An 18,602-nucleotide genomic window follows, 5' to 3' on the forward strand; every position below is an offset into this window, starting at 1 on the left:
GCATCCTATCCCTGCCGTGTGCCAGGGAGCTGGGGCGGACGGAGAGCCATCCTTACGGCCTGTCTGGCTCCTTTTCCAGCTCCAGGAACAGCCTGGCTCTCACCCTCCATCCTTTGGATGGCAGGGAAATGGTCCCGATGGCACAGCACGGCACACCACGGCTCTCAGTCACACTGCCCACACTGGAGTCATACAAGCAGCATGTTCCAAGAAAGGCTCCCAGCCATGAGTGCAGACCTCTGTGCGCTCACTGAAATTCAGGCTGACGCCCTCGGGAAGCGGCTGTGCTCTGGCAGTCCTGTATCCTTGTGCACCTCCTGCCAAACGGAAATGTTCTGGACACGCTGTTCCCGGGGAGCGCACAGGCACAGCATCTCTGCACTGCCGTGACAATGGCTGGGCCTCGCCGACACAGAAGGGAACCCAAGGTGCCCTTACAAAGGCACCAGCGCAGGCCAGCACCATGGCCCAGGCATGACACAGACTCACATTTCCTCCAAACGTGCCCACAGGTCACGGGCAGAAGTCACAGCAAGTGGCACAGGAGGCCGTGTAAGCTCTTGCTGAAGCAAGGCTATGCACAAGCCAAGCACCCTCAGTCCCTAATGCACACGTGTCTCAAAATCACCCCAAATCTGGTGTCTGCAGCCCTGGGACCAGGCACGCTCCCTAGGGGGACTCCAGCTCCTCCATTCCACCCCTCTCTCCCATGGTAGCTCCGCAGGAACGGAGCTGCCAGACACAAAGAAAACATCTCGTGTGAGAGAGGAAGCGGCTGTGGCAAGGGGATGGCAGACGATGCTGACCTCAGGATTCGTGTGGGATGGCGCTGTGCCTCCCTTTCCTCTGGCCTCCCTGGGAAGGGAAGCCTGCAGAGAAGGGGGCAGGGCCGTGTGGGTCTCTGTAGCAGGGCTGAGCAGAACAGAGCAGGAGGGGAAGCAACCAGGGAGGCTGGGAGGAGAAGGACAATCAACCTTTGGCAACTGGAGAGCAGTGGGAGGCAAAGGCATCTCTAAAAGCCTCCCCCGACCAGCCTCTCTCAGGGATAATAGGTCCCTTGAGCACAGGCTCCTTCACCTCTGTTTCCATGGCTCAACTTCCCTGAGGACAGCTACCCCATCTGTCAGCACAGGCTCTCCTGGGGCTGCCAGGCCAGCGCTTCCCCAGCCCGTGCCCAGCTGGCCCAGAGCACCAGACCCCCGTGCAGTCATGGCACTGCCAGGGCTGGCAGTGACACCAGCCCAGAGAGCTGCCACAGCAAACAGCACCTAAAACTGTGGAGGCCTTTTCATAATGATTGCTTTCAAAGGCTGGAAAAACATAAGGAAAACAAATCAACCACGGTATTTCAAAACCAAAAGGAAAGATTTCACATTACCGACATACCTTGCTGATTTCTTTTCTTTCTAAGGGGAAGAAAGCATTTCTTATGGTGGTATTTAGTTTGGGTTAAAGATGGATTTAATCCTGTCCTTTGGGGGCAAGGAGAAAAACTGACAGGCACTTTGGGTTCAGAGCAGTCATCTCTAGAGTCTGAATATTCTTCCTTCAAGAAAAAAAAAAACAAGACAAATCCACAGATTGCAGAGGACAGCAGAGCAAGAAGGTGTGGTTCTGGCTTTTCTGTCTTGCTGATGGAAACTGGCCCAAACTTTGATGAAAGCAGGAGGCCCCAGTATCCTCATAGCTCACTCCATTCTGTTATTGGGCTCAAGCAAAGCCAGGGCTGCCCAAGGATGCAGGTAGACAGTGCTCTTCAAAGTGCAACAAGAACAAACACCACCAGGTCTGGGTAAAAGGGAATTTAAGTCTCAGAACAGGCAATGAGTATGTCTGTGCCTGGAGCTGTGAGTGCAAAAACCTGCCCCCTGAAAGCATGTCCTTGGTGCCTTGCCTCTCTTTGCTTGTCTGGGCCCCTGCGAGGGGGCCCCTGCAGCAGGGGGACACCGTGGGTCAGGCCAGGCCAGGGGTGTGGCGGTGGCTCCGGGATGCAGGGGCCGTTCCTTGTGATGCCAGAGCGTGCTGAGATCGGCGGGACAGATGGACGGCACAGGCCGCACATCCTGCCCTTTGGGGACACCTGAGGCTGCCGGGCGCCCTGGGGGCGGCTCCCGGGGGGGGGGCGGGCTCCCGCGGCATGCCGGAGCTGGAGCCCCGGGATGCCCAGAGTTGGATCCCCGGGGTGCCGGAGCTGGAGCCCCGGGGTGCCCGAGCTCGGCCGGTCCTTCCCGCCCGTCCCGCTGGCGGGGGCGCAGCTCCCCCGCGCGGCACCGCCCGGCCCGGACACCCGGGCGCTCGGGGCTGCGGCTCCTCACAGCTCCTGGCGATGAAAACGCTTCCTGCTGGGGCCAGAGAGCCGTGCTGGCCTGCCCGCAACCCGCCGAGCCTCCTCCAGGCGGCACAAGCCCCAGCGCGCCCGGCCTTGCCTCGCAGGATAGATGCTCCAGTGTCTTCTCCATGGCAGTGACCCCCACTGGAAGCTCTCCAGGGTTTCTCCTGCTGCCGGCCAGCCCCACACTGCGTGCAGCACTCCAGGTGTGGCTCATGCAGCGCTGAGTAGAGGGGAAAGATCCTCCCTGTGCCTGCTATCAGCCCTCAGCTAATGCACCCAGGACACCATCTGCCTTCTTCCCTGCCAAGGTGTGTTCCTGGCTCCTACCCAGCCTGTTCCCTGCCAGCACCCTCATGGCTTTCTCTGCCAAGCTCCCCTCCAGCTGGGTGGCCCGGCACATACTGGTATGGGGGCTGTTCCTGCCCCCAGCAGGACTCTGCCCTTCTCTGTGTTGAGCTACATGAGGTCCCTGTCACCCCATTTTCCCCAGCCTGTCTCTGCAGGGCAAACCAAGCCTCCAGCCTGCCAGGCACTCCTGCCAGTCTGAAAGGACACGTGCCAGAAAACTTAGTGTCAAAATCTGAAAGATCCCTAGCATCACAAGGATGGGACACGTCATCTTCCTTCTTATTTGGCCCAGAGGTGAGCAAGGTGAGCTACAGGCTGAGGTTGATCTTTGCATGCTCGTGGTATGTGCTGGAGCTCTTCCCAGAATCTGTGGCCTCAGCTCATGTGGCTTTTGGTGCCATGGCCTTGGGTGCCAGCAGCACATCCTGCTGAGAGAGACCAAAGCCTCAGGAGGCAGGTGGTGTTTGTAGTCCCACGCTGGATTCTGCGAGGCACTGTGCCTACAGAGGTCACAGACAGAGAGAGGCTGGTGGAACCTGTCCCCACATTCCTGGGCTCCACAGTGCCATGCCTGCTGCCAGCAGCAGCCAGGGCTCCTGAAGGCAATGCTTCTGCAGCTGCCAAGGGGATGGGTGAGGGTGTGAGTGAGAGGTGTGCTCAGCACTGCCACTCGCCTGGCACAGCTTGTGGTTGGGGTGGCAGGAGGCCACACAGCTGGGCAGGGGCCGCAGCAATCAGTGGCAGCGCCTCTGCAGCAGCTCCACCACACAGGTTGGCCCAGGTGCCCAGGCTGAGGGAAGCTCCCTCCTACATCCATCCGCTGAAGGAGGAAATCCAGCCCATGGAACGAATTAACCTGGCAGGAAAACTCGTGACGTGACCCAGAGCTGCACAGCAATTTGAGAGGTTGCCCTGCTGACCTCAGCAGTGAGATTTTTGTTTATATCTGTGAGTCAAATGATACCTGGGTGAGCAGGCACACGCTCCGGAAACCATTCCGGGGCTGTCCACGGGAGCGGGAGCCACAACTGCCCCAAGCCTGACCCTTCAGCATTCCTCTGGCAGAGCACCTGTAGGAGGAGGCCCTGTCCAAGCCAGAACAAAAAAGGTATTTAAAAATATGTCCTAAAAAAAAGTTATAACAGAACTTTCCGAGCACGGTTTTTGAAACCAGGAGCAGGCCAGGTGAGTTGTACTGTGTCAGGTGGGTTAGCTGGCTGGGAAGAGCCCCAGGCTTCCTGGGCAGCTCTGTTCCATCCATAAGAGCTAATAAGAGTAGCTTAAGGCTGGGTTTAGGAAAACTTGCACTAAGCTGAACTGCACAGGCACTAATTACAAAGCTCAGGACAGATTACTGCAGTGTGAGCAAAGTGGGACTTCATACACGTTCTGCCTTATAATAATATTATGCTGAAATTCCTGGATTTCTGTTCCTATTCACCAAACGGTGGCAGATACTGGGGCCTGACATTTTCCCATTGGTGTCAAAGACTTTTGGGATTCACCTGGGCTTTCCTACACATCAAGGGATTCTGTCCCGTGCTAGCACTGGTACTTACAGAGTACCATGGAAACCCCATGCATGGCACAGCCAGGAAAACAGCTCTGGCTATTAGTCCTGGTTTGAACAGCACAGAAGATGACAAAGAAATCCAGTGGGTAAAAATAAGGGTGTGTCCATGCCTCCAACCCTAACTCATACCCAGCACCTTCAGGGATGCAGCTGTTCCATCCAGCCTCCCTGAGATGCCAGCTGATTGTACCCATCTCCACTTCACACTGTAATTAACCCTGGCCCCTGTGATCAAGGCAAGGTTCTACCCTGCTGTGTTTCAAAATACAAATCTCCTTGAGCACACACATCCCATTCCATCAGGCACGTGCCCTCTCTGCCGCGTGGGGCTGTGTAGGCAGTCCCTGGATTTTGAGGCCACTCAGCCAACAGCAGTGCCCTGCTCACAGCACACTCCCAGCACACCCACACGCCTCCAAGCTGCTCCATCACTTTGGGAAGGATCAGCATGTCCTCCTGCCCCTCTCTGCACATCCCACCCTTCAGCAGGAGGCTGTGACAGGAAGAGGGTGCAGAGGATTCACGGCTGGCAGGTGCCATGCCCAGGCACTGCACGTGTGTGCCCTCACTGCCCTTGGCACGGTGACTGCACCAGCACCATCTGCACATTGCACCTGCTGGCACTGGGACCTGACACAGTCACAACAAGCAGCCCCTGAGTCACCAGCAAGGCCTGATTTACCATGCTGCTGCAGAAGGACAGCAATCTCTCCACACAGCCCTGACTGGAGCACCCTGCCCTGCCCACACACCTTCCCCCTCCCCTGGAACCCCTCCACGTTGCTCTGTCTCCTTGCTGGCCTCAGAGCAGCCCTGCCAAGACAGGGCAGGGGACAAGAAGGGCCCTCAAGGGGAAGCAGGGGCTTGTGGTAGCCAAAAAAGTGCTCAGGGACAAAGGAAGGAAGCAAAACCTTCTGTTTCTGTCTCTCAGACAGAAAACCCCGTTAGAAGTTTCTGGGGAAACCTCCAACTTGGACAAAAGTGAGGCTCCAAGGACTGGTTGGCTTCAGTTCTTTTGGCTCCAGGGAAACCAGCCTGGCTGACCCACATGGCTCCCAGCTGTGCTGGTACCCACCTTGGGATGTCCCCCTTGTTAATACCCTGCTCTGCTCTCTCCTGAGCTGAACCATGGACCTGAGAGCTCAGGGGACTGTGCAGGGAGACCTGGGCAGAGCCTGCACACCCCAGCCAGCCTATGCTGAGGCTGCTGGAGGTCAACATTCAGCACTGCTGGCAAAGTGAGCACGGGCCAGGTCCAGGACAGCCTGTCCTGCTCCAAGCAGCACTTCTGAGGTGCCCAGGCCACCATGGCTGGAGCCACGGCTCACACAGCAGTGCTCTGATGAACATTGGGAAAGCTGCCCTTTGTCCTGCAGCAATCAAATCCCTGATGAACACCTTGCTGACGGATGCATGGGCAGGGGAAAAAGGTGGAGAGAAAATAGGGATTAGCAAGGCCTGATAAAAACATGACCTCTCTCTGACAACTGACACTATTGACAAGTCCCTGGGGAATGAATTGACCTCAGCTCCTCAGGCAGGGAGCATCAGCCTGACCAGCAGCATTCAGGGAAGGTGATTGATCTAGTGGGGTGTGCTGGGACAGGTTTCTCCAGCAGTCACCACATACCAGCAGCACCTGCCACTGAAGTGCCCTGGGCAGCACATCCGGGGATAGCACCAGTGCCAGCGTCACCAACCCTGCCCAGCATCACCCCGGGGTCCTGTTCGTGTCCAAAGGAGGATGGGGAGGGGCCTGGAGGTGAAGCCATGTGAGGAGCAGGGAGGTCACTGTGCTTGATCAGCCTGGAGAAGGAGACTGAGGGGAGACCTCATAGCAGTCTACAGCTTCCTCACAAGGGGAAGCACCAATCTCTTCTCTCTGGTGATCAGCAATAGAACCTGAGGGAACAGCAAGAAGCTGTGTCCAGCAAGGCTTGGGTTGGATATTAGGAGAAGGTTCTTCACCCAGAGGGTGGTTGGGGATTGGAACAGGCTCTCCAGGGAAGTGGTCATGCCTGCCAGAGTTTCAGAAGTGTTTGGACAATGCTCTCAGGCACTTGGTATGATTCTTGGGGCGTCCTGTGCAGGGTCAGGAGTTGTGCTTTGATGATCCTTGAGGGTTCCTTCCAACTCTGTGATTCTGTGGAACCTGTTCCAACATGCTCTGTTTGTCCTGGGATACCAACAGCAGATCACTCTGCCATGGTCAGTGCCCACATGTCCCTGAAGATCCTGTGGGCTTCTAGGGGCCCAAGAGGTGCTGGAGAGGACACCTTCATACCACCAGCTTCTACCCCCACCAGCTCAGCTTTATGCTCCCCCTTCTCCCCTGTATCCCTGCCAACTCTGCAGCTCTGCACCCCAGGAGTGTTGTCCTTGGGTTTGGGAAAAGAGACAAGAGCAGAAGCCGGACCCAGCTCCCAAACTGCACAGAGAATATCTGTGCCCATGGAGGAACAGCATTTCCTGCAGGAATGTCCTTCCCTCGCTGTCCCTCCTCATGATCACTGTGCCTGTGACACCAGGAGCACAGGAAGGGCTTTGCTGGAGAGGGAAGTGCCAAAGGGCATCACCATGTGGGTGGGAGGAAGCCACTCATGCCCATGAGGCTGAGGTGGCTGGACCCAGCTAGAGCTGCCTGCTGGGCTGTCCTGCTGCTGGCTGATTCACTGGCCCCATGCCTGGGGTTCCGAAAGGCAAAGCTTCAGTCCCAGCAGGACTTCTGGTCCCCCTGTATATGGGAGAGGGGTCCCCCAAAGGCCCTCTGTGGACAGGGTGTATGCCAGAGCACCCACCCCGTGCAGAGCAGGGAGCTCAGGCATGGGTGTCCCCATGGCTGAGCACTTGAGTGCTACACTAACCCCACACACTGCCCCTCCTGGAGACAGCTCACCCTAGAGCAGAAGTCTGGGTAAGAGGATGGACCTCTTCCCTCAGGTGCCCAAGGCCAGCACATAAAACCCCTGGATACAGAACCCTCACAGCTCAGGGCATGAAAGGAGAGCAGAAGAATGGCTAGCACCATGTGGCACTGCAGGGAGCCAAGACACAGGTTATCAGTGCTTTGTCTATTCCTGCCCCAGAGGGACATCCTTGACCAGGGACTGCCAAAGGCCATGTCACCACAGGCTGTAAGAAAACACCTGCAGATGTGAGCCACTGCCTGTGTACAGAGCCAGGCCCAAGCTGCCAACTGCTCCTGCCATTCCAGCTTCTCTGACCTTGTTCCAGTGCTCCCAGCCTAAACATGAGGCAATGTGCCTGCAATGGGCTCCTCTCCCTAACTTCATTGACCTTGCCCTCTGCCACTGCCTGGCAGTGAGCCCAGGGCCCAGAGGAGGAGCCATCCTCACAGCTGGCCTCCATCCCTTCTGTTCTCTGACACTTCTGCTGTCACATGCACCTGAGTGTGCCTCCCATAGCGTTCTGCCTGCTCCCATCCACAGAGCCCAGACCCAAGTGACAACACATTCCCCTCCAGAGAAGAATGCTTACCATGAGCTGGGCACAGCAGGAAAAGCCTGAGTCAACCCAAGAGCTGCCCAAAGCCAAGGAAGCCAGGACCTGCTGAAAGGTATCCAAGGAATTCAAGGGATGAGATGCAGCCCTCCTGAGCCCCAAGCTGTGGCAGCTGCTGCCAGGCAGAGTGTGGGGAGGTGGAGTGAGGATCTGCTCTGCTCTGAGGGGTGTTAGTGCCATCAATGAACCCCTGGCACCTGGAGGCCATACTCCCACGTCCCAGGGCTCTACAGGCCAGCCAGGACAGAGCAGCATCCCTGCAGCCTTCACACACTGCTGCTTGGAAGTGACTTATCCAAACCATCACAGCCAGTTTGGCCTTTGCTGGCTTACCAAGAATGAGGCAACTTCTGCTCAGATGACAAAGATGTGAAATATTGCTGCACCTGCCATGTGCTGCCCAGGAGGGTGCCAGCCATGGTGACTCATGGAGCTTCCAAAGGACACAGCTGCCACTAAGCCCAGCTGAGCTGACCAAAGCTTCTGCTGAGACAGACAGAAACACAGAGAAGGCCAAGTCTGGAGCTGTGCCTCCATGGTACACCATCTTTGTCTTTAGCAGCTTCTCCTTCACCAAAGAGGGTCCTACACACACATTCAGCATCTGTGCTGCCTTGCCCAGCCTGAGTCCAGGCTGGGTACCCAGGCACACTCCTGTTTGCTGTGCTTGAGGCAGCTTGAAGGGAGAAATGAATGCACAGTGAGCAGCTCAGTTGCTCTGCCTCAAGGTGAATGTCATCTGCCTGCCCTGGCATCTCCCCTGCTAGCACTTTGGTTTGATACAAACCCTTGCATCTGCAGAGGGGCTCTGGCAGGGCAGCCTTTCCAGGCCACTCTCACTGAGCACTGGTGGCCAAAAATGTTAATTACAGCATCACAGCCCCTCCAAACTCTCCTTGTACACAGGAGCATCGACTGATGAGCTTAACATGGAATTTATCATTCATTCTGATTCCTCTCATGAGTTATTCCTAAACTCATCCACCAGTTTCCTTTTTGATTTCTCCTCTAAGCACAGCTCCATCCTTCAAAGCAGTGCTGACGATCTTCCCTGACTCTGGAGGCAGTCTTGGCTCTACAATTTGCCCATTCTCAGCAAAACCCACCCAGACCCAGGTCCCTCTTGTCTCTTCTCTGCCAGACAGAGAGGTCATGCTGCTGCAACACTCTCAGAGGGGCTTCTGCTCCCTGTTTCTCACCCAGCCCTTCAGAGCTATGTGTCTCCTCTCCCCACTCTGGGCAGCTCCCAAGACTTTCAACATCAAAGTTGCCATCCACTAAGCCTGAATCTTTCCAAACAGCCTGGCTGTATTACATCCACCTGTATACAGGAACTTGTTGTTCTCTTCCATCCCACTCCCTTCCCTTCCTGGAGAGGCAAAGGTCACCCAGCCACGGGATTTCAGCTCTGACACCAATCTCAAGCTTTCTCCTTCCTTGGCCAGGGCTCAGTTCAGACCCACCCTCTGTTATCCATGCCCTACATAGCTGACAGCCCGTTGAGCTGAAAATCAATGGAGAACTCAAGCTGTGCTTGGAGCAAGGCAATGTGTTTGCTCACAAAGGTGAAAAACCAGTGGCTCAGGATGAGGCACAGCTGTGAGATACCAGATCACACAGCTGATTGTGCAGGGTTTCACAGAGCAACCACAATGAGTTTTTACACTGAAGACCTGCCCTGGAGGTTCTCTGGAAAGCTCCATATCCAAGGATCACAAAGAGCAAGATCCTGTGTTAGCAGTGATTCATGGCTGCCACTGCCAGCTCTTCCCTATCCCAGCTGGAATTTCTCACTACCCTGCATCCCAGGGCCCTGTGCTCCAGGCAGGACCTGTTTTCATTGCACAGAGCAGTTGGGTCCAGCTGAAAGGGATTAATCTCCATGCACTGGCATCTGCTAGCCAGGAGCAGCGCAGGAGGAGCCATGCTCCCCTGCAGACTGGCACATGCACAAAAATGGCCCGTTCCTCTCACAGCCACCTGGGGTGGGCAGCCAAACCCTGGGAGCAGCCAACACCTGAGCCACTCTTTGGGAAGTCCCTGTTTCAGGGATCCAGGTCCTACCTGTGCTTTCAGGACAAGAGAAAAAAATGTGGAAGGTTCCCACCCCACAAAACAGTCCCATCCTTTGGCTGCAAAGACATCCAGCTTCTCACCACATGGAGGAGAGGGGCAGAAAGTGAGGTTGAGCACAGCCAAGTCTTTTTCTACAGAAAGGCATGGACAACGATGCCTGGGGTCACAAAAGCAGACAGGAACCCCTGTAGAGAAGCAGGGACCTGTGACAAGGCTGCAGAACAGTGGAGTACCTCCTCCCACTGAAGAGATTCCTCTGCAGACACCTGGGCTGGCTGTGCCTCTCCAGCTCCATGCAGCACAAAACTTGTGGGAAATGACAAGTGTATCCCATCTTTCCAGGCCATTCCACTCTCCAGGGCTCAGCTTGTGCTTTAGCACCTTTTGTTCCTTCTTTGTGTCACTCTGAACAGGAAGCTGAGCTCGAGGTCTCCAGAGGCCACTTTGCACCCACACCAAGGACAACCATGGGCAGCAGCTGATCCCTCTCTACTCCTGAATCCCCCATGTGCATCCCCCGGGATGGAACACACACCTCAGTGCACCAAGTGCCACCACAGCAACCAAGGGAAAGCTAAACCACACAGCAGGCTGAGCTCACAGCAGGACAGAGAAACATGTCTTCTCTAAGCCTGAGCTGCAAATCCTCAAGGGAGAGCTACAGAGAGCTTTTAAGACAAACCAGAAACAAATGCATAGCTTTATTGACAGCAATGTCATGGATAAAGACTGGTCACACTTGCTCTCCCCTCATCAGCCACTGGATGCTCCATAGGCAAAAAGCACTTGTCCCATCCCATCCCTGCTTTTCCTGTTAAATGTCTAGCTTCATCCTACAGGCACACTTGAGATAAAAGGACCTAAAAGGTCCTAGCTCTTGTCATCAACCTCTGCCCATCCAAGAAATTTTCCTCTTTTTTCCAAGCTTTAAGAAAAAAATCCCAACAGAACCAACAAACCCATATATCAGAAGACATTTATTTTCCTTAAGTATGCTAGACTAAGCAAAGCTACCTCTTCTAGGCTCTTCAGACCTCACTGCATTCAAACCCTAAGCCTGGCAGAGCTGCAGTGCCAGCTGGCACAGGGCAGTACAAGTGATCAGCTTGGCATAAGAGCCCTGACCCTCCCATTCCCCACTAAGTTGCACTCAGCTCAATTGTGTCAGACTGTTTTGAGTAACACTTGCTATTTCATTTGTCTCAGCCCAGAGAGAAAATGAGGCAGGGATAACAAATGACTGAGTGCCTCTGCATTTGGGGTGGGGGGGAATACTAAAGGTGGAGCTGGTGAGTGTTACCTGCTACAGCCCAGGGCAGAAGCACAGCAAAGCACAAGGTACTCATCTATAACCAACCAGGGCAATGTGCTTCATCTCCTCTAGAACAGGGAGCCAAGGACTGTTGCAGGATGCTGTGGGGAAGAGAATCAGCCACCGACTCTCCCTGTGGAGAAGGGAAGGCACTCCACCAGAAATAGAGAGCTTTGGTCCCAGGGAGTTTTAGGACACAGCTGAACAAAGCCACAGAATCCAGATCTGGTGCTCTGACTGGCTTTATTGCATTTAAATAAAACACCCACATAAGCACAGCCCAGTCTGCTTCACAGCTCTGAACAGCTCCAGCCACAGCTGAGGGAAGCACCACCCACAATGGCCAGCTCCTCATTCTGTTCTACTGCCAGGCCAAACCCAGTACATTCCTGCCCACACCAGTGCTGCTGGGCTCAGGTCTCACACAAGGCTGAGCTGGGAGGGTCCCCTCAGCCCAAACTCAACACTGAGACATCTCTGCTGCCAGTACCCTGCTGCTCTGCTCCAAACCAGTGGAGGATGGGAAGAAATTAAAAAATGAAAGCAAGACTCTTTAAATGTGTATCCCTGCAAGGCAAGTCCATGAAGAGCCTGGATTCTCCTGGCTGCCAGCTCTGTGCAGGTTTCCTAGCAGAGCCCCTCTTTGTGGGCACCCTGGCAGGAGGCAGTAGCCAGGGCATGCAGCACACCCCACTCTAACAGCACCCGACCCCGGGCAGCCCCAGGGAAGCACATTAAGCCATTAATTGATGCATTAAGCATTAAGAGTCATTATGTGACACACCAGGGTGAGCAAGCACCAAGAGACATCTCCCAAGAGCCTAAGGCTGGGAAACAGTCCCAGACTTCCCGCAGGTGCTCAGCACACAAAACCACACTGAAGTCTTTAGAAATCACTCATGTCTTTCCTTAACTAAAGAAGCCAGAATGGTGGTTAACAGCTCTTCAGTGGCAGAGAGACTCCACATTTCCCAGGTATGCACAGATTTACAGCACAAGGCACCAATTAAGTTTCCTTCCAAGCCTCCAAGTCAGAAGTAGATGGATATGGGAGTAAAAACACCACTGCATTAAGGACAACTCAATTTCAGTCATTTATTCTTTACAGCACTTGAAGTTACTTGGTGGCAGGTACTTGGTGAAGGTCTCCAGAAAAACAACAGGAAGAATGGTTGGTACAATAGATTTATATAAAAAGAGATAAATAGATAAAACAACATGGTAACCTCTCATTCTTGCTCTAAACAGAGCAGACTGACCCTGAGTCCAGGTTAGCATCATCCTTTCAAGGCAGTCATGGTTAAAACCCTCAAGTGCCCATACCCAGAGGACAGCAAGGCATCTGTCCTCACAGTTGAGGCAGGTGTGTGCTTCTCAGGCCAGCTCTTCAGGAGCTTGGTTTCAGCTGCTGGGCAGACCCTGCCTGCCAGTAAGGTTCAGTCTCGTTGAGCAAGTCTGTAGAGCCAGCCCCAGCTTTGGTGAACAAGTGTAAGGGCAGCTCTGCCGAAGGTGAGCCTTCAAGTACATCAGGATGAGCCACAGGTGATGTGTTTGAGCCATCTACAAACACCAGCAGAGCCAAGATGCAGGGCAGCACCCCAGACTGCTGCCTTTATTGCCCTGAGCCAGATGGAAACCACAGGTTCTGAGGCTGTTCCTGAACCACACACAGCTCAGTCACGCTTCTGCAAGACACCACTTTGCAACTGTGTTAAGACAAACTCTGCCTACTCAAGGTCTCCAGTTTTATGCCAAAAGAAAAATCCCATAGCCAAAGGTCTAAGTATTTCTCTTCAGTTTTCACACTTCCATTTTCAGGAACTGTTCACCTTCTGTCGAGAAGGAAGATTGTGTCTGAAGCCATGTGCCTGCAGAAGAGCTGGCAACACAGGTAGCACCACAATGAAGAAACCCCAAGTTACTGATACAAGACTCTCACCCCACTGAGACTAGCTTTACTTAATCTAAGAGATCATGGTATTTCTCTAGACTCTGCTCCTCCAGTTCCAACAGCTTCTGGTAAAGTTTCTCGGCAGTGTCTTCATCCACATCCATCTGGAAGGCAAGGAAACAGCACTGTGAGACCATCACCTTGGTGGCAGCCAGTGCAGACACTGAGGGCAGCTCTGGGGATAAGCAGGGTGCATTTCCAGAGCTTCACAAACAGACATCTGTCACCAGGGCATAAGCCAGAACATATTTTGGGAAAGTATCATCACACACTTAACCTGTTCTGATCATCACTTCCATTGTCTTCCAGACTCCAGCCTAAGCCAGGAGTTACTCTAGGAAGCACTGCAGATAACCCCACATCCCTTCCTGCTACTTAGCCTTCAACAAGCATCTTCCTTCCACTCCAGGCACAGGACACCCTTGGCACCAGCCCTGCCATACAAAGCAGATGGCAGACCCCCAGCAGCAGGAAGCTCCCTCTCCATTGACCTTTCGAGGCTCCACGTAGCATCTCCCCAGTCCAGAAGTACAGCTGTGGTATTTGACAAGAGAATCCAGGTACTCTGGCTTCTGTTTGAACAGCCACACCTGGGAAGAACAACACAAAGATGTACAAGTCCAGCACACACTGTCCCAGCCATGCCTGTGGGCAAAGACCTGACTGCCAGCAGACACAGGAGAAGACACCACAGGAGCACCCACCAAGCAGGGGAAGATGTGATATGTGAAGTTCTGAGCAGGCTCCCTTCAGATGTGACCTACTTCAGCCAATAGTAATGGAGGTTTCTGCTAAAGCAGTTCAGCATGGCTGAACTTGCTCCCACTGTGTTTGAGACACGTTGTGCCCCCCATGACCCACCTCCATCCCCTGTGCTACACATCATTCTCCCTGGTCAGGATGTTTTCCCAAAACCATTTATTTTATGGGTACTGGGTGAAGGTCATAGAGCTCCATGTGGCTGAGCAGCCCTGGGGACAGCTGGCTCCCCACACTCACTGCTGTGTGCTATCTGGGGGTCAAATACAGCTCCCACCCACCAGCCTCACTGAGAGGCTCTTTGCTTAAGCTACAAGACCCCAGAAGAGCTACTCAGAAGGAAGCAATGTTAAAATCAAGTTGTGAACTACTTACGTGAGCTTCTGCTCCATTATAGGGTGTCAGAGTATAAGTTTTGGCAAAAAATCGGATCTGAGGGGAAAAGGACATGGCAGAATTTGTACTGTGGCCCAAGGTTTGTTGGCAAGCCCTGAGCAGCCCAAACACTTCAGATAATCTACCAGAGGTACAAAGGCTTCTCAAACTGGGCAATAGGTAACACTGCACACTGACTAAAGCATCACTTATCACCACAAACTGCTTTCTGGAGCCCCCCAGCAAGTGTCACTCCATGGTCCCACACAGAGTTCACCCCAAGGCAGGAGCAACAGGCCACACACACCTTGCAGGTGCCTCTTCTAGAAGGGTCTCAAGGGCAGGAATGGCAGGAGGCAGAGGGGATCTGCAGGACTGCCAGCCTTGGGGACAACTGAGAAGGCACTGCCTCTCTGCTGCCAGGAGAAACGTGATCCATCAGGATCAGCTGCTGCAACTGGGGCAGCTTAAGATGAAAGGCCACTCTTGCAGCAAGTGCATCAAGGCTCAGAACAGGCAGCCTTCAGGGACAGAACTGCAGTGAACCTGGAAAGCTGAAGGCCAGAGGAAGAAAGGCAAGGAAACTTCTGGGGAAGCAGGGAGGGAGGCAATAGAGAGCAGGAAGCTCTGCTTTCCATAGGCTTGGAAAGAAAAAAACAACACTGCCTTCTAGAGGAATGGAAAGAACACTGGAAAAGAGGTTGTTCTAGAAATGAACAGCATCTCAAAGCACAGGGGCCAAGCTAGGGCCACATCCCGAGCTCTGCTGCCAGCAAGCCAATGGTGTTTCACAATCCCAAGCAGAACTGGCAAAGCTTCCAAGGAGAGCCTTGACAAACACTGCTGTAGCTGAAGGGCTGAACCCTGCTCCTCTGCCAGTGTCCAGCACCAAACCTCCAAACTCAGCTTGGAAACTGGGGCCCCAAGATGAGAAGGGGAATGTTTACAGAGGGTCCAGCCTGCCCAGCCCAACAGAAGGAAGAAATCTATACCAACACAGGCAGCGAGGAGCCAGAAGTGTGCTGTACATCACTTGCAGTGAAGTGTGTCACAGCCCAAAATCAGCCAGGACATCCACTCACCAACCACATGATGGGCATTAGCAGCTTCCACAGAAAAACAGGCAAAATTCTGTACGTCATGTTGGACATAACGAGCCCAGGACAAACAACACTGGAATACAGACCCTGCAGAGAAGAAACCAAGTCAGTGTGCAATTACACCACACTTAAAAGAGTGGGTCATGCTGCTTCCCTCCCAGTACTCCTCAGCCAGAGAGGGTGTGTACAGACATCAGACCGTGATACTCCACTAAGTACCAGAGCAGAGAGCAATTAGATGTAGAGATTTTTAAGAGGTCCAAATTGGAAAGGTTTGCGTTAGATCCATGCCCATTACAAACCTCCAGGGTAGAAAATGCAGCCTCCTGTTGCAATCTCCATGCAGCTCAGCAGATATCCCAAAAATTACAGCCCAGTCAGACTTAAGACTACCTCTTCTTTAATATATAAGAGCTCAGCCTTTTGGGACTAAAACATTTCGTCCAGAAGTGTTTGAGAATGGCAAAAGCACTACTGCTGGACCAGAGCTGCAGCTGCCAGCAAAACCCATCAATGCCCCAGGACAGGGAAGGCAGGTTGCTTGTACAGCTCCCTGGCAAACCTGAGCAGCAGCACAGAGCCATCAGCAGAGCCTGCAGCTCCAGTGCTTGCAGGCAGCACTGCCAGAGCAGCCCTGTGCTGATAGGCAAGGACACCTGAAAAAAGCAGAGGCTCTTTGCTCTTTAACATCAATTCTGATCTAAAGAGAAGAGCTTGCAAGCTAAGTACTGCTCCCAAAATCTCCCGCTTTGGGAAGTTTTTCTGGCAAAAGCTCCAGAATCTGGCAATCTCTCTGGCAGATTCCCTACCCCCACACCACCAGTTCAACCTCAGCCATGTTTAGTTCTTACCTGTGCACTAAGGAATGCATCAGATTGCTATGAGTGAATGAATGCAACTAGGTAACAACAATGTCATGATAATTACAAACAGTAGCAGCTCATTAGGTTTCTGCAGCAACACAAAACCCATCATCACCTGGTCATTAAATTTCCTGTTCAAAACCACACTTGTCAGGTCAGTAGCATATTTAGAGGAACTGTATGATTCCTGCCCCTTGGCATGCTGATAGTCAGAGAGGCTGAAGGCAGACTCCCTGGCATTGCTGGAGGAGGTCCAGATGAGTCGTGAGGGCTTCTCGTTACCGCAGAGCAGAGACTGAAGCTGACGAACCTGGAAAAAGAATCCTTAACTTATTTAATACAGCAGTCTCCCAGTCTTAGGGTATGACTTTACAGCACCTAAGGCTGTGAGCTTCTTTCAGCTTTCCCAGACAGCTTTTCCTAGACTAGCCAAGAGCAGACACTTGTATGAGCAGCTGTCATTCAGCTGGACAGCTCAGTTAAGCACCTCAGAGTTTAATACAGCCAAGCCTTAGCATTTATCCTGGATGGAGAACTTCATATGACTGACTTCTGTCTGCTGGCTCACTACAGTAACCTCAAAATTATATTAACTCTTGCAACAAAAGTCACCATTTATTGCTTATTTAAACAAATGTCAAGCCTTTGTCCTGTCATTCTTTATCTGTCAGGCTGCAGCCTCCATCAGCATCTGAACCTGTGAGATCTGTACTGCCCAGACCCATCCCTACCCACATCAAACATCAGACTGAGGGTTCAATCTTTGTACGAAGCCTCACCAGCATAAAGTGCCCAAAGAGGTTGGTAGCAAACACCTCCTGAAGCCCATCTCCATTCAGCCTGTCCGTCTGGGTCATGATGCCTTCTGCAGTGGTCAGCATGTGGAGCAGCTTCCTGGAAGCCAAGAACAGGAGTTAGTAAGGTACACTGCCAGGGGGAATCCACCACTTCCTCACTTGAGCCTTTCAGCAGTACCCTCACCTCACAGGCTCCCCACAGCTTTGCTTTCAAGGGCAACATTAAACCATTAAAAAAATAGATGGGAAAGGTCTAGAGAGTATCCCAGGCCCTTTATTTGCAAGTGCCTCAATACTGACTAGACCAGAGAAGACTTGTCCCTTCCTTCACTTTCCCACGGTAAAGTACTGTTAAAAACACCTCCTTCCCTCATTTCACTCTCAGATAACTTAATCGAGCTTCAGCAACTAGCCAAGGCCTCGGGCCATGCCGAATGCAGGCAAGGAAAGCAGTCTGGCAGCAGTGCTCAAGAGCGCAGCAGTTCTGTCAGACTCATGCAAGTCACTGTGCTCCTCAGCTCAGCCTCCCCGTGCTGCCTGCAGAGCAGCGATGCTCACACCAACCACGACCCTCACAAACTACTGTGATCCACAGCTTTGAACAGCTACAGACACCTACACTGGCATCACAACAAAGTGAGGAGACCCAGAGTTCAACACAGCAGCATTTCTCAGGCAGGGGCTGCAGGCTCTGGGTGACCTCCTGCCCTCCCCGTGCACCCAGCGGGCCTCACACCTGGCAGCAGAGGTGGCTCTGGGTGCCTTGGGCCATCCCAGCACGGCACTCAGCCGGCAAACCCACCCCACACAAGAGAGGGCATCCCCCGGGGACGTGCTCTCTCTCTCGCACCGGGAGGGAGACAGGCTCTTCAGCACGGCACCCAGGGGCACGGCCTGACGGTGCCAGCCCCCCGTGCTTCCCACAGGCGGGGGCTGGAGCCCCCGGCAACACCTCCTACCCGGTGAGGAGACCGTGCCAGAGAGCCTTGAAGTTCACGTGCGGGTTGGGCATGATCCCAGCGTTGAGGTAGACAAAGTCCAGGCGCTGAAACCTGCGTGGAGAGGAGCACAGGAGCCGGGTTGGAGGGGTCAGGGGTGCCCGGTGGGGCGGAGAGCGGGCGGGGGTGTCCGATGGGGACAGATCCCGTACCTGCAGCGGAGCTCACGGGCGGCCCGCAGGACGGAGGCCAGGTTACCCAGGTCTATCTCCACGGTGGACACCTGGGCAGAGGGGTGGGTGGCCAGGATGAGGTCCCGCGTGGCTTCACTCTTCTGCTCGTTGCGGCAGGCGATGCAGAGGTGAATGCGGCCATCCTCATCCAGTAGCCGCTTGCACAGCGCCAGCCCCACACCGCTGCAACGGGACGGTGTCAGAGAGAGCCGAGCCGAGCCGAACCCAGCCCAACCGAGCCCAAGCCAGGCCAGCCGAGCCGAGGCCAGCCCGCCCCTCCCGGCCCTCAGCGCCGCTCACCCGCTCGCACCGGTCACCAGCACCACGCGCTCCATCGCTGCCCCGCGCCCGCCGCCCCCGCCCTATAAGCTCTGCGCGCGCCCGGCCCCGCCCCGCCCGGCCCCGCAGCCAATCGGCGGGCGG

General features: G+C 54.1%; 1 protein-coding gene across 2 annotated transcripts; it reads right to left on the minus strand.

Moving 5' to 3' along the window:
• Positions 1-12,233: 12,233 nt before the first annotated feature.
• On the minus strand, positions 12,234-18,550 carry HSD17B7 (hydroxysteroid 17-beta dehydrogenase 7). Of its 2 annotated transcripts, XM_071435688.1 has the most exons (9): positions 18,480-18,550; positions 18,159-18,362; positions 17,968-18,060; positions 16,991-17,105; positions 16,327-16,521; positions 15,331-15,435; positions 14,249-14,305; positions 13,606-13,704; positions 12,234-13,218 (listed from the first exon to the last, which is right to left on the minus strand). In XM_071435688.1, the coding sequence occupies exons 1-9, from the start codon at positions 18,512-18,514 to the stop codon at positions 13,123-13,125; spliced, it is 999 nt and encodes a 332-aa protein (XP_071291789.1). In that variant the 5' UTR covers positions 18,515-18,550; the 3' UTR covers positions 12,234-13,122. The 2 variants fall into 2 exon arrangements, with proteins under 2 accessions (XP_071291789.1, XP_071291788.1); XM_071435687.1 differs by lacking the exon at positions 12,234-13,218 and having other exon boundaries at positions 13,225-13,704.
• Between the last annotated feature and the right edge of the window lie 52 nt (positions 18,551-18,602).

Source organism: Agelaius tricolor, unplaced genomic scaffold (assembly GCF_023055355.1).
Source record: "Agelaius tricolor isolate 1412-34295 unplaced genomic scaffold, bAgeTri1.0.p SCAF_11, whole genome shotgun sequence".
Lineage (NCBI taxonomy): Eukaryota > Metazoa > Chordata > Aves > Passeriformes > Icteridae > Agelaius > Agelaius tricolor.

What these genes read in the sequence shown, in the direction of transcription:
- HSD17B7 (XM_071435687.1), bottom strand. Translation starts at nt 18,514, where the DNA reads ATGGAGCGCGTGGTGCTGGTGACCGGTGCGAGCGG. An exon ending in CTGGTGACCGGTGCGAGCGG is followed by an intron (nt 18,363 to 18,479) that starts GTGAGCGGCGCT and finishes GTCCCGTTGCAG; the next exon opens with CGGTGTGGGGCTGGCGCTGT. An exon ending in ACAGGAAATTTAATGACCAG is followed by an intron (nt 15,436 to 16,326) that starts GTGATGATGGGT and finishes TCTTCTCTGCAG; the next exon opens with GGTCTGTATTCCAGTGTTGT.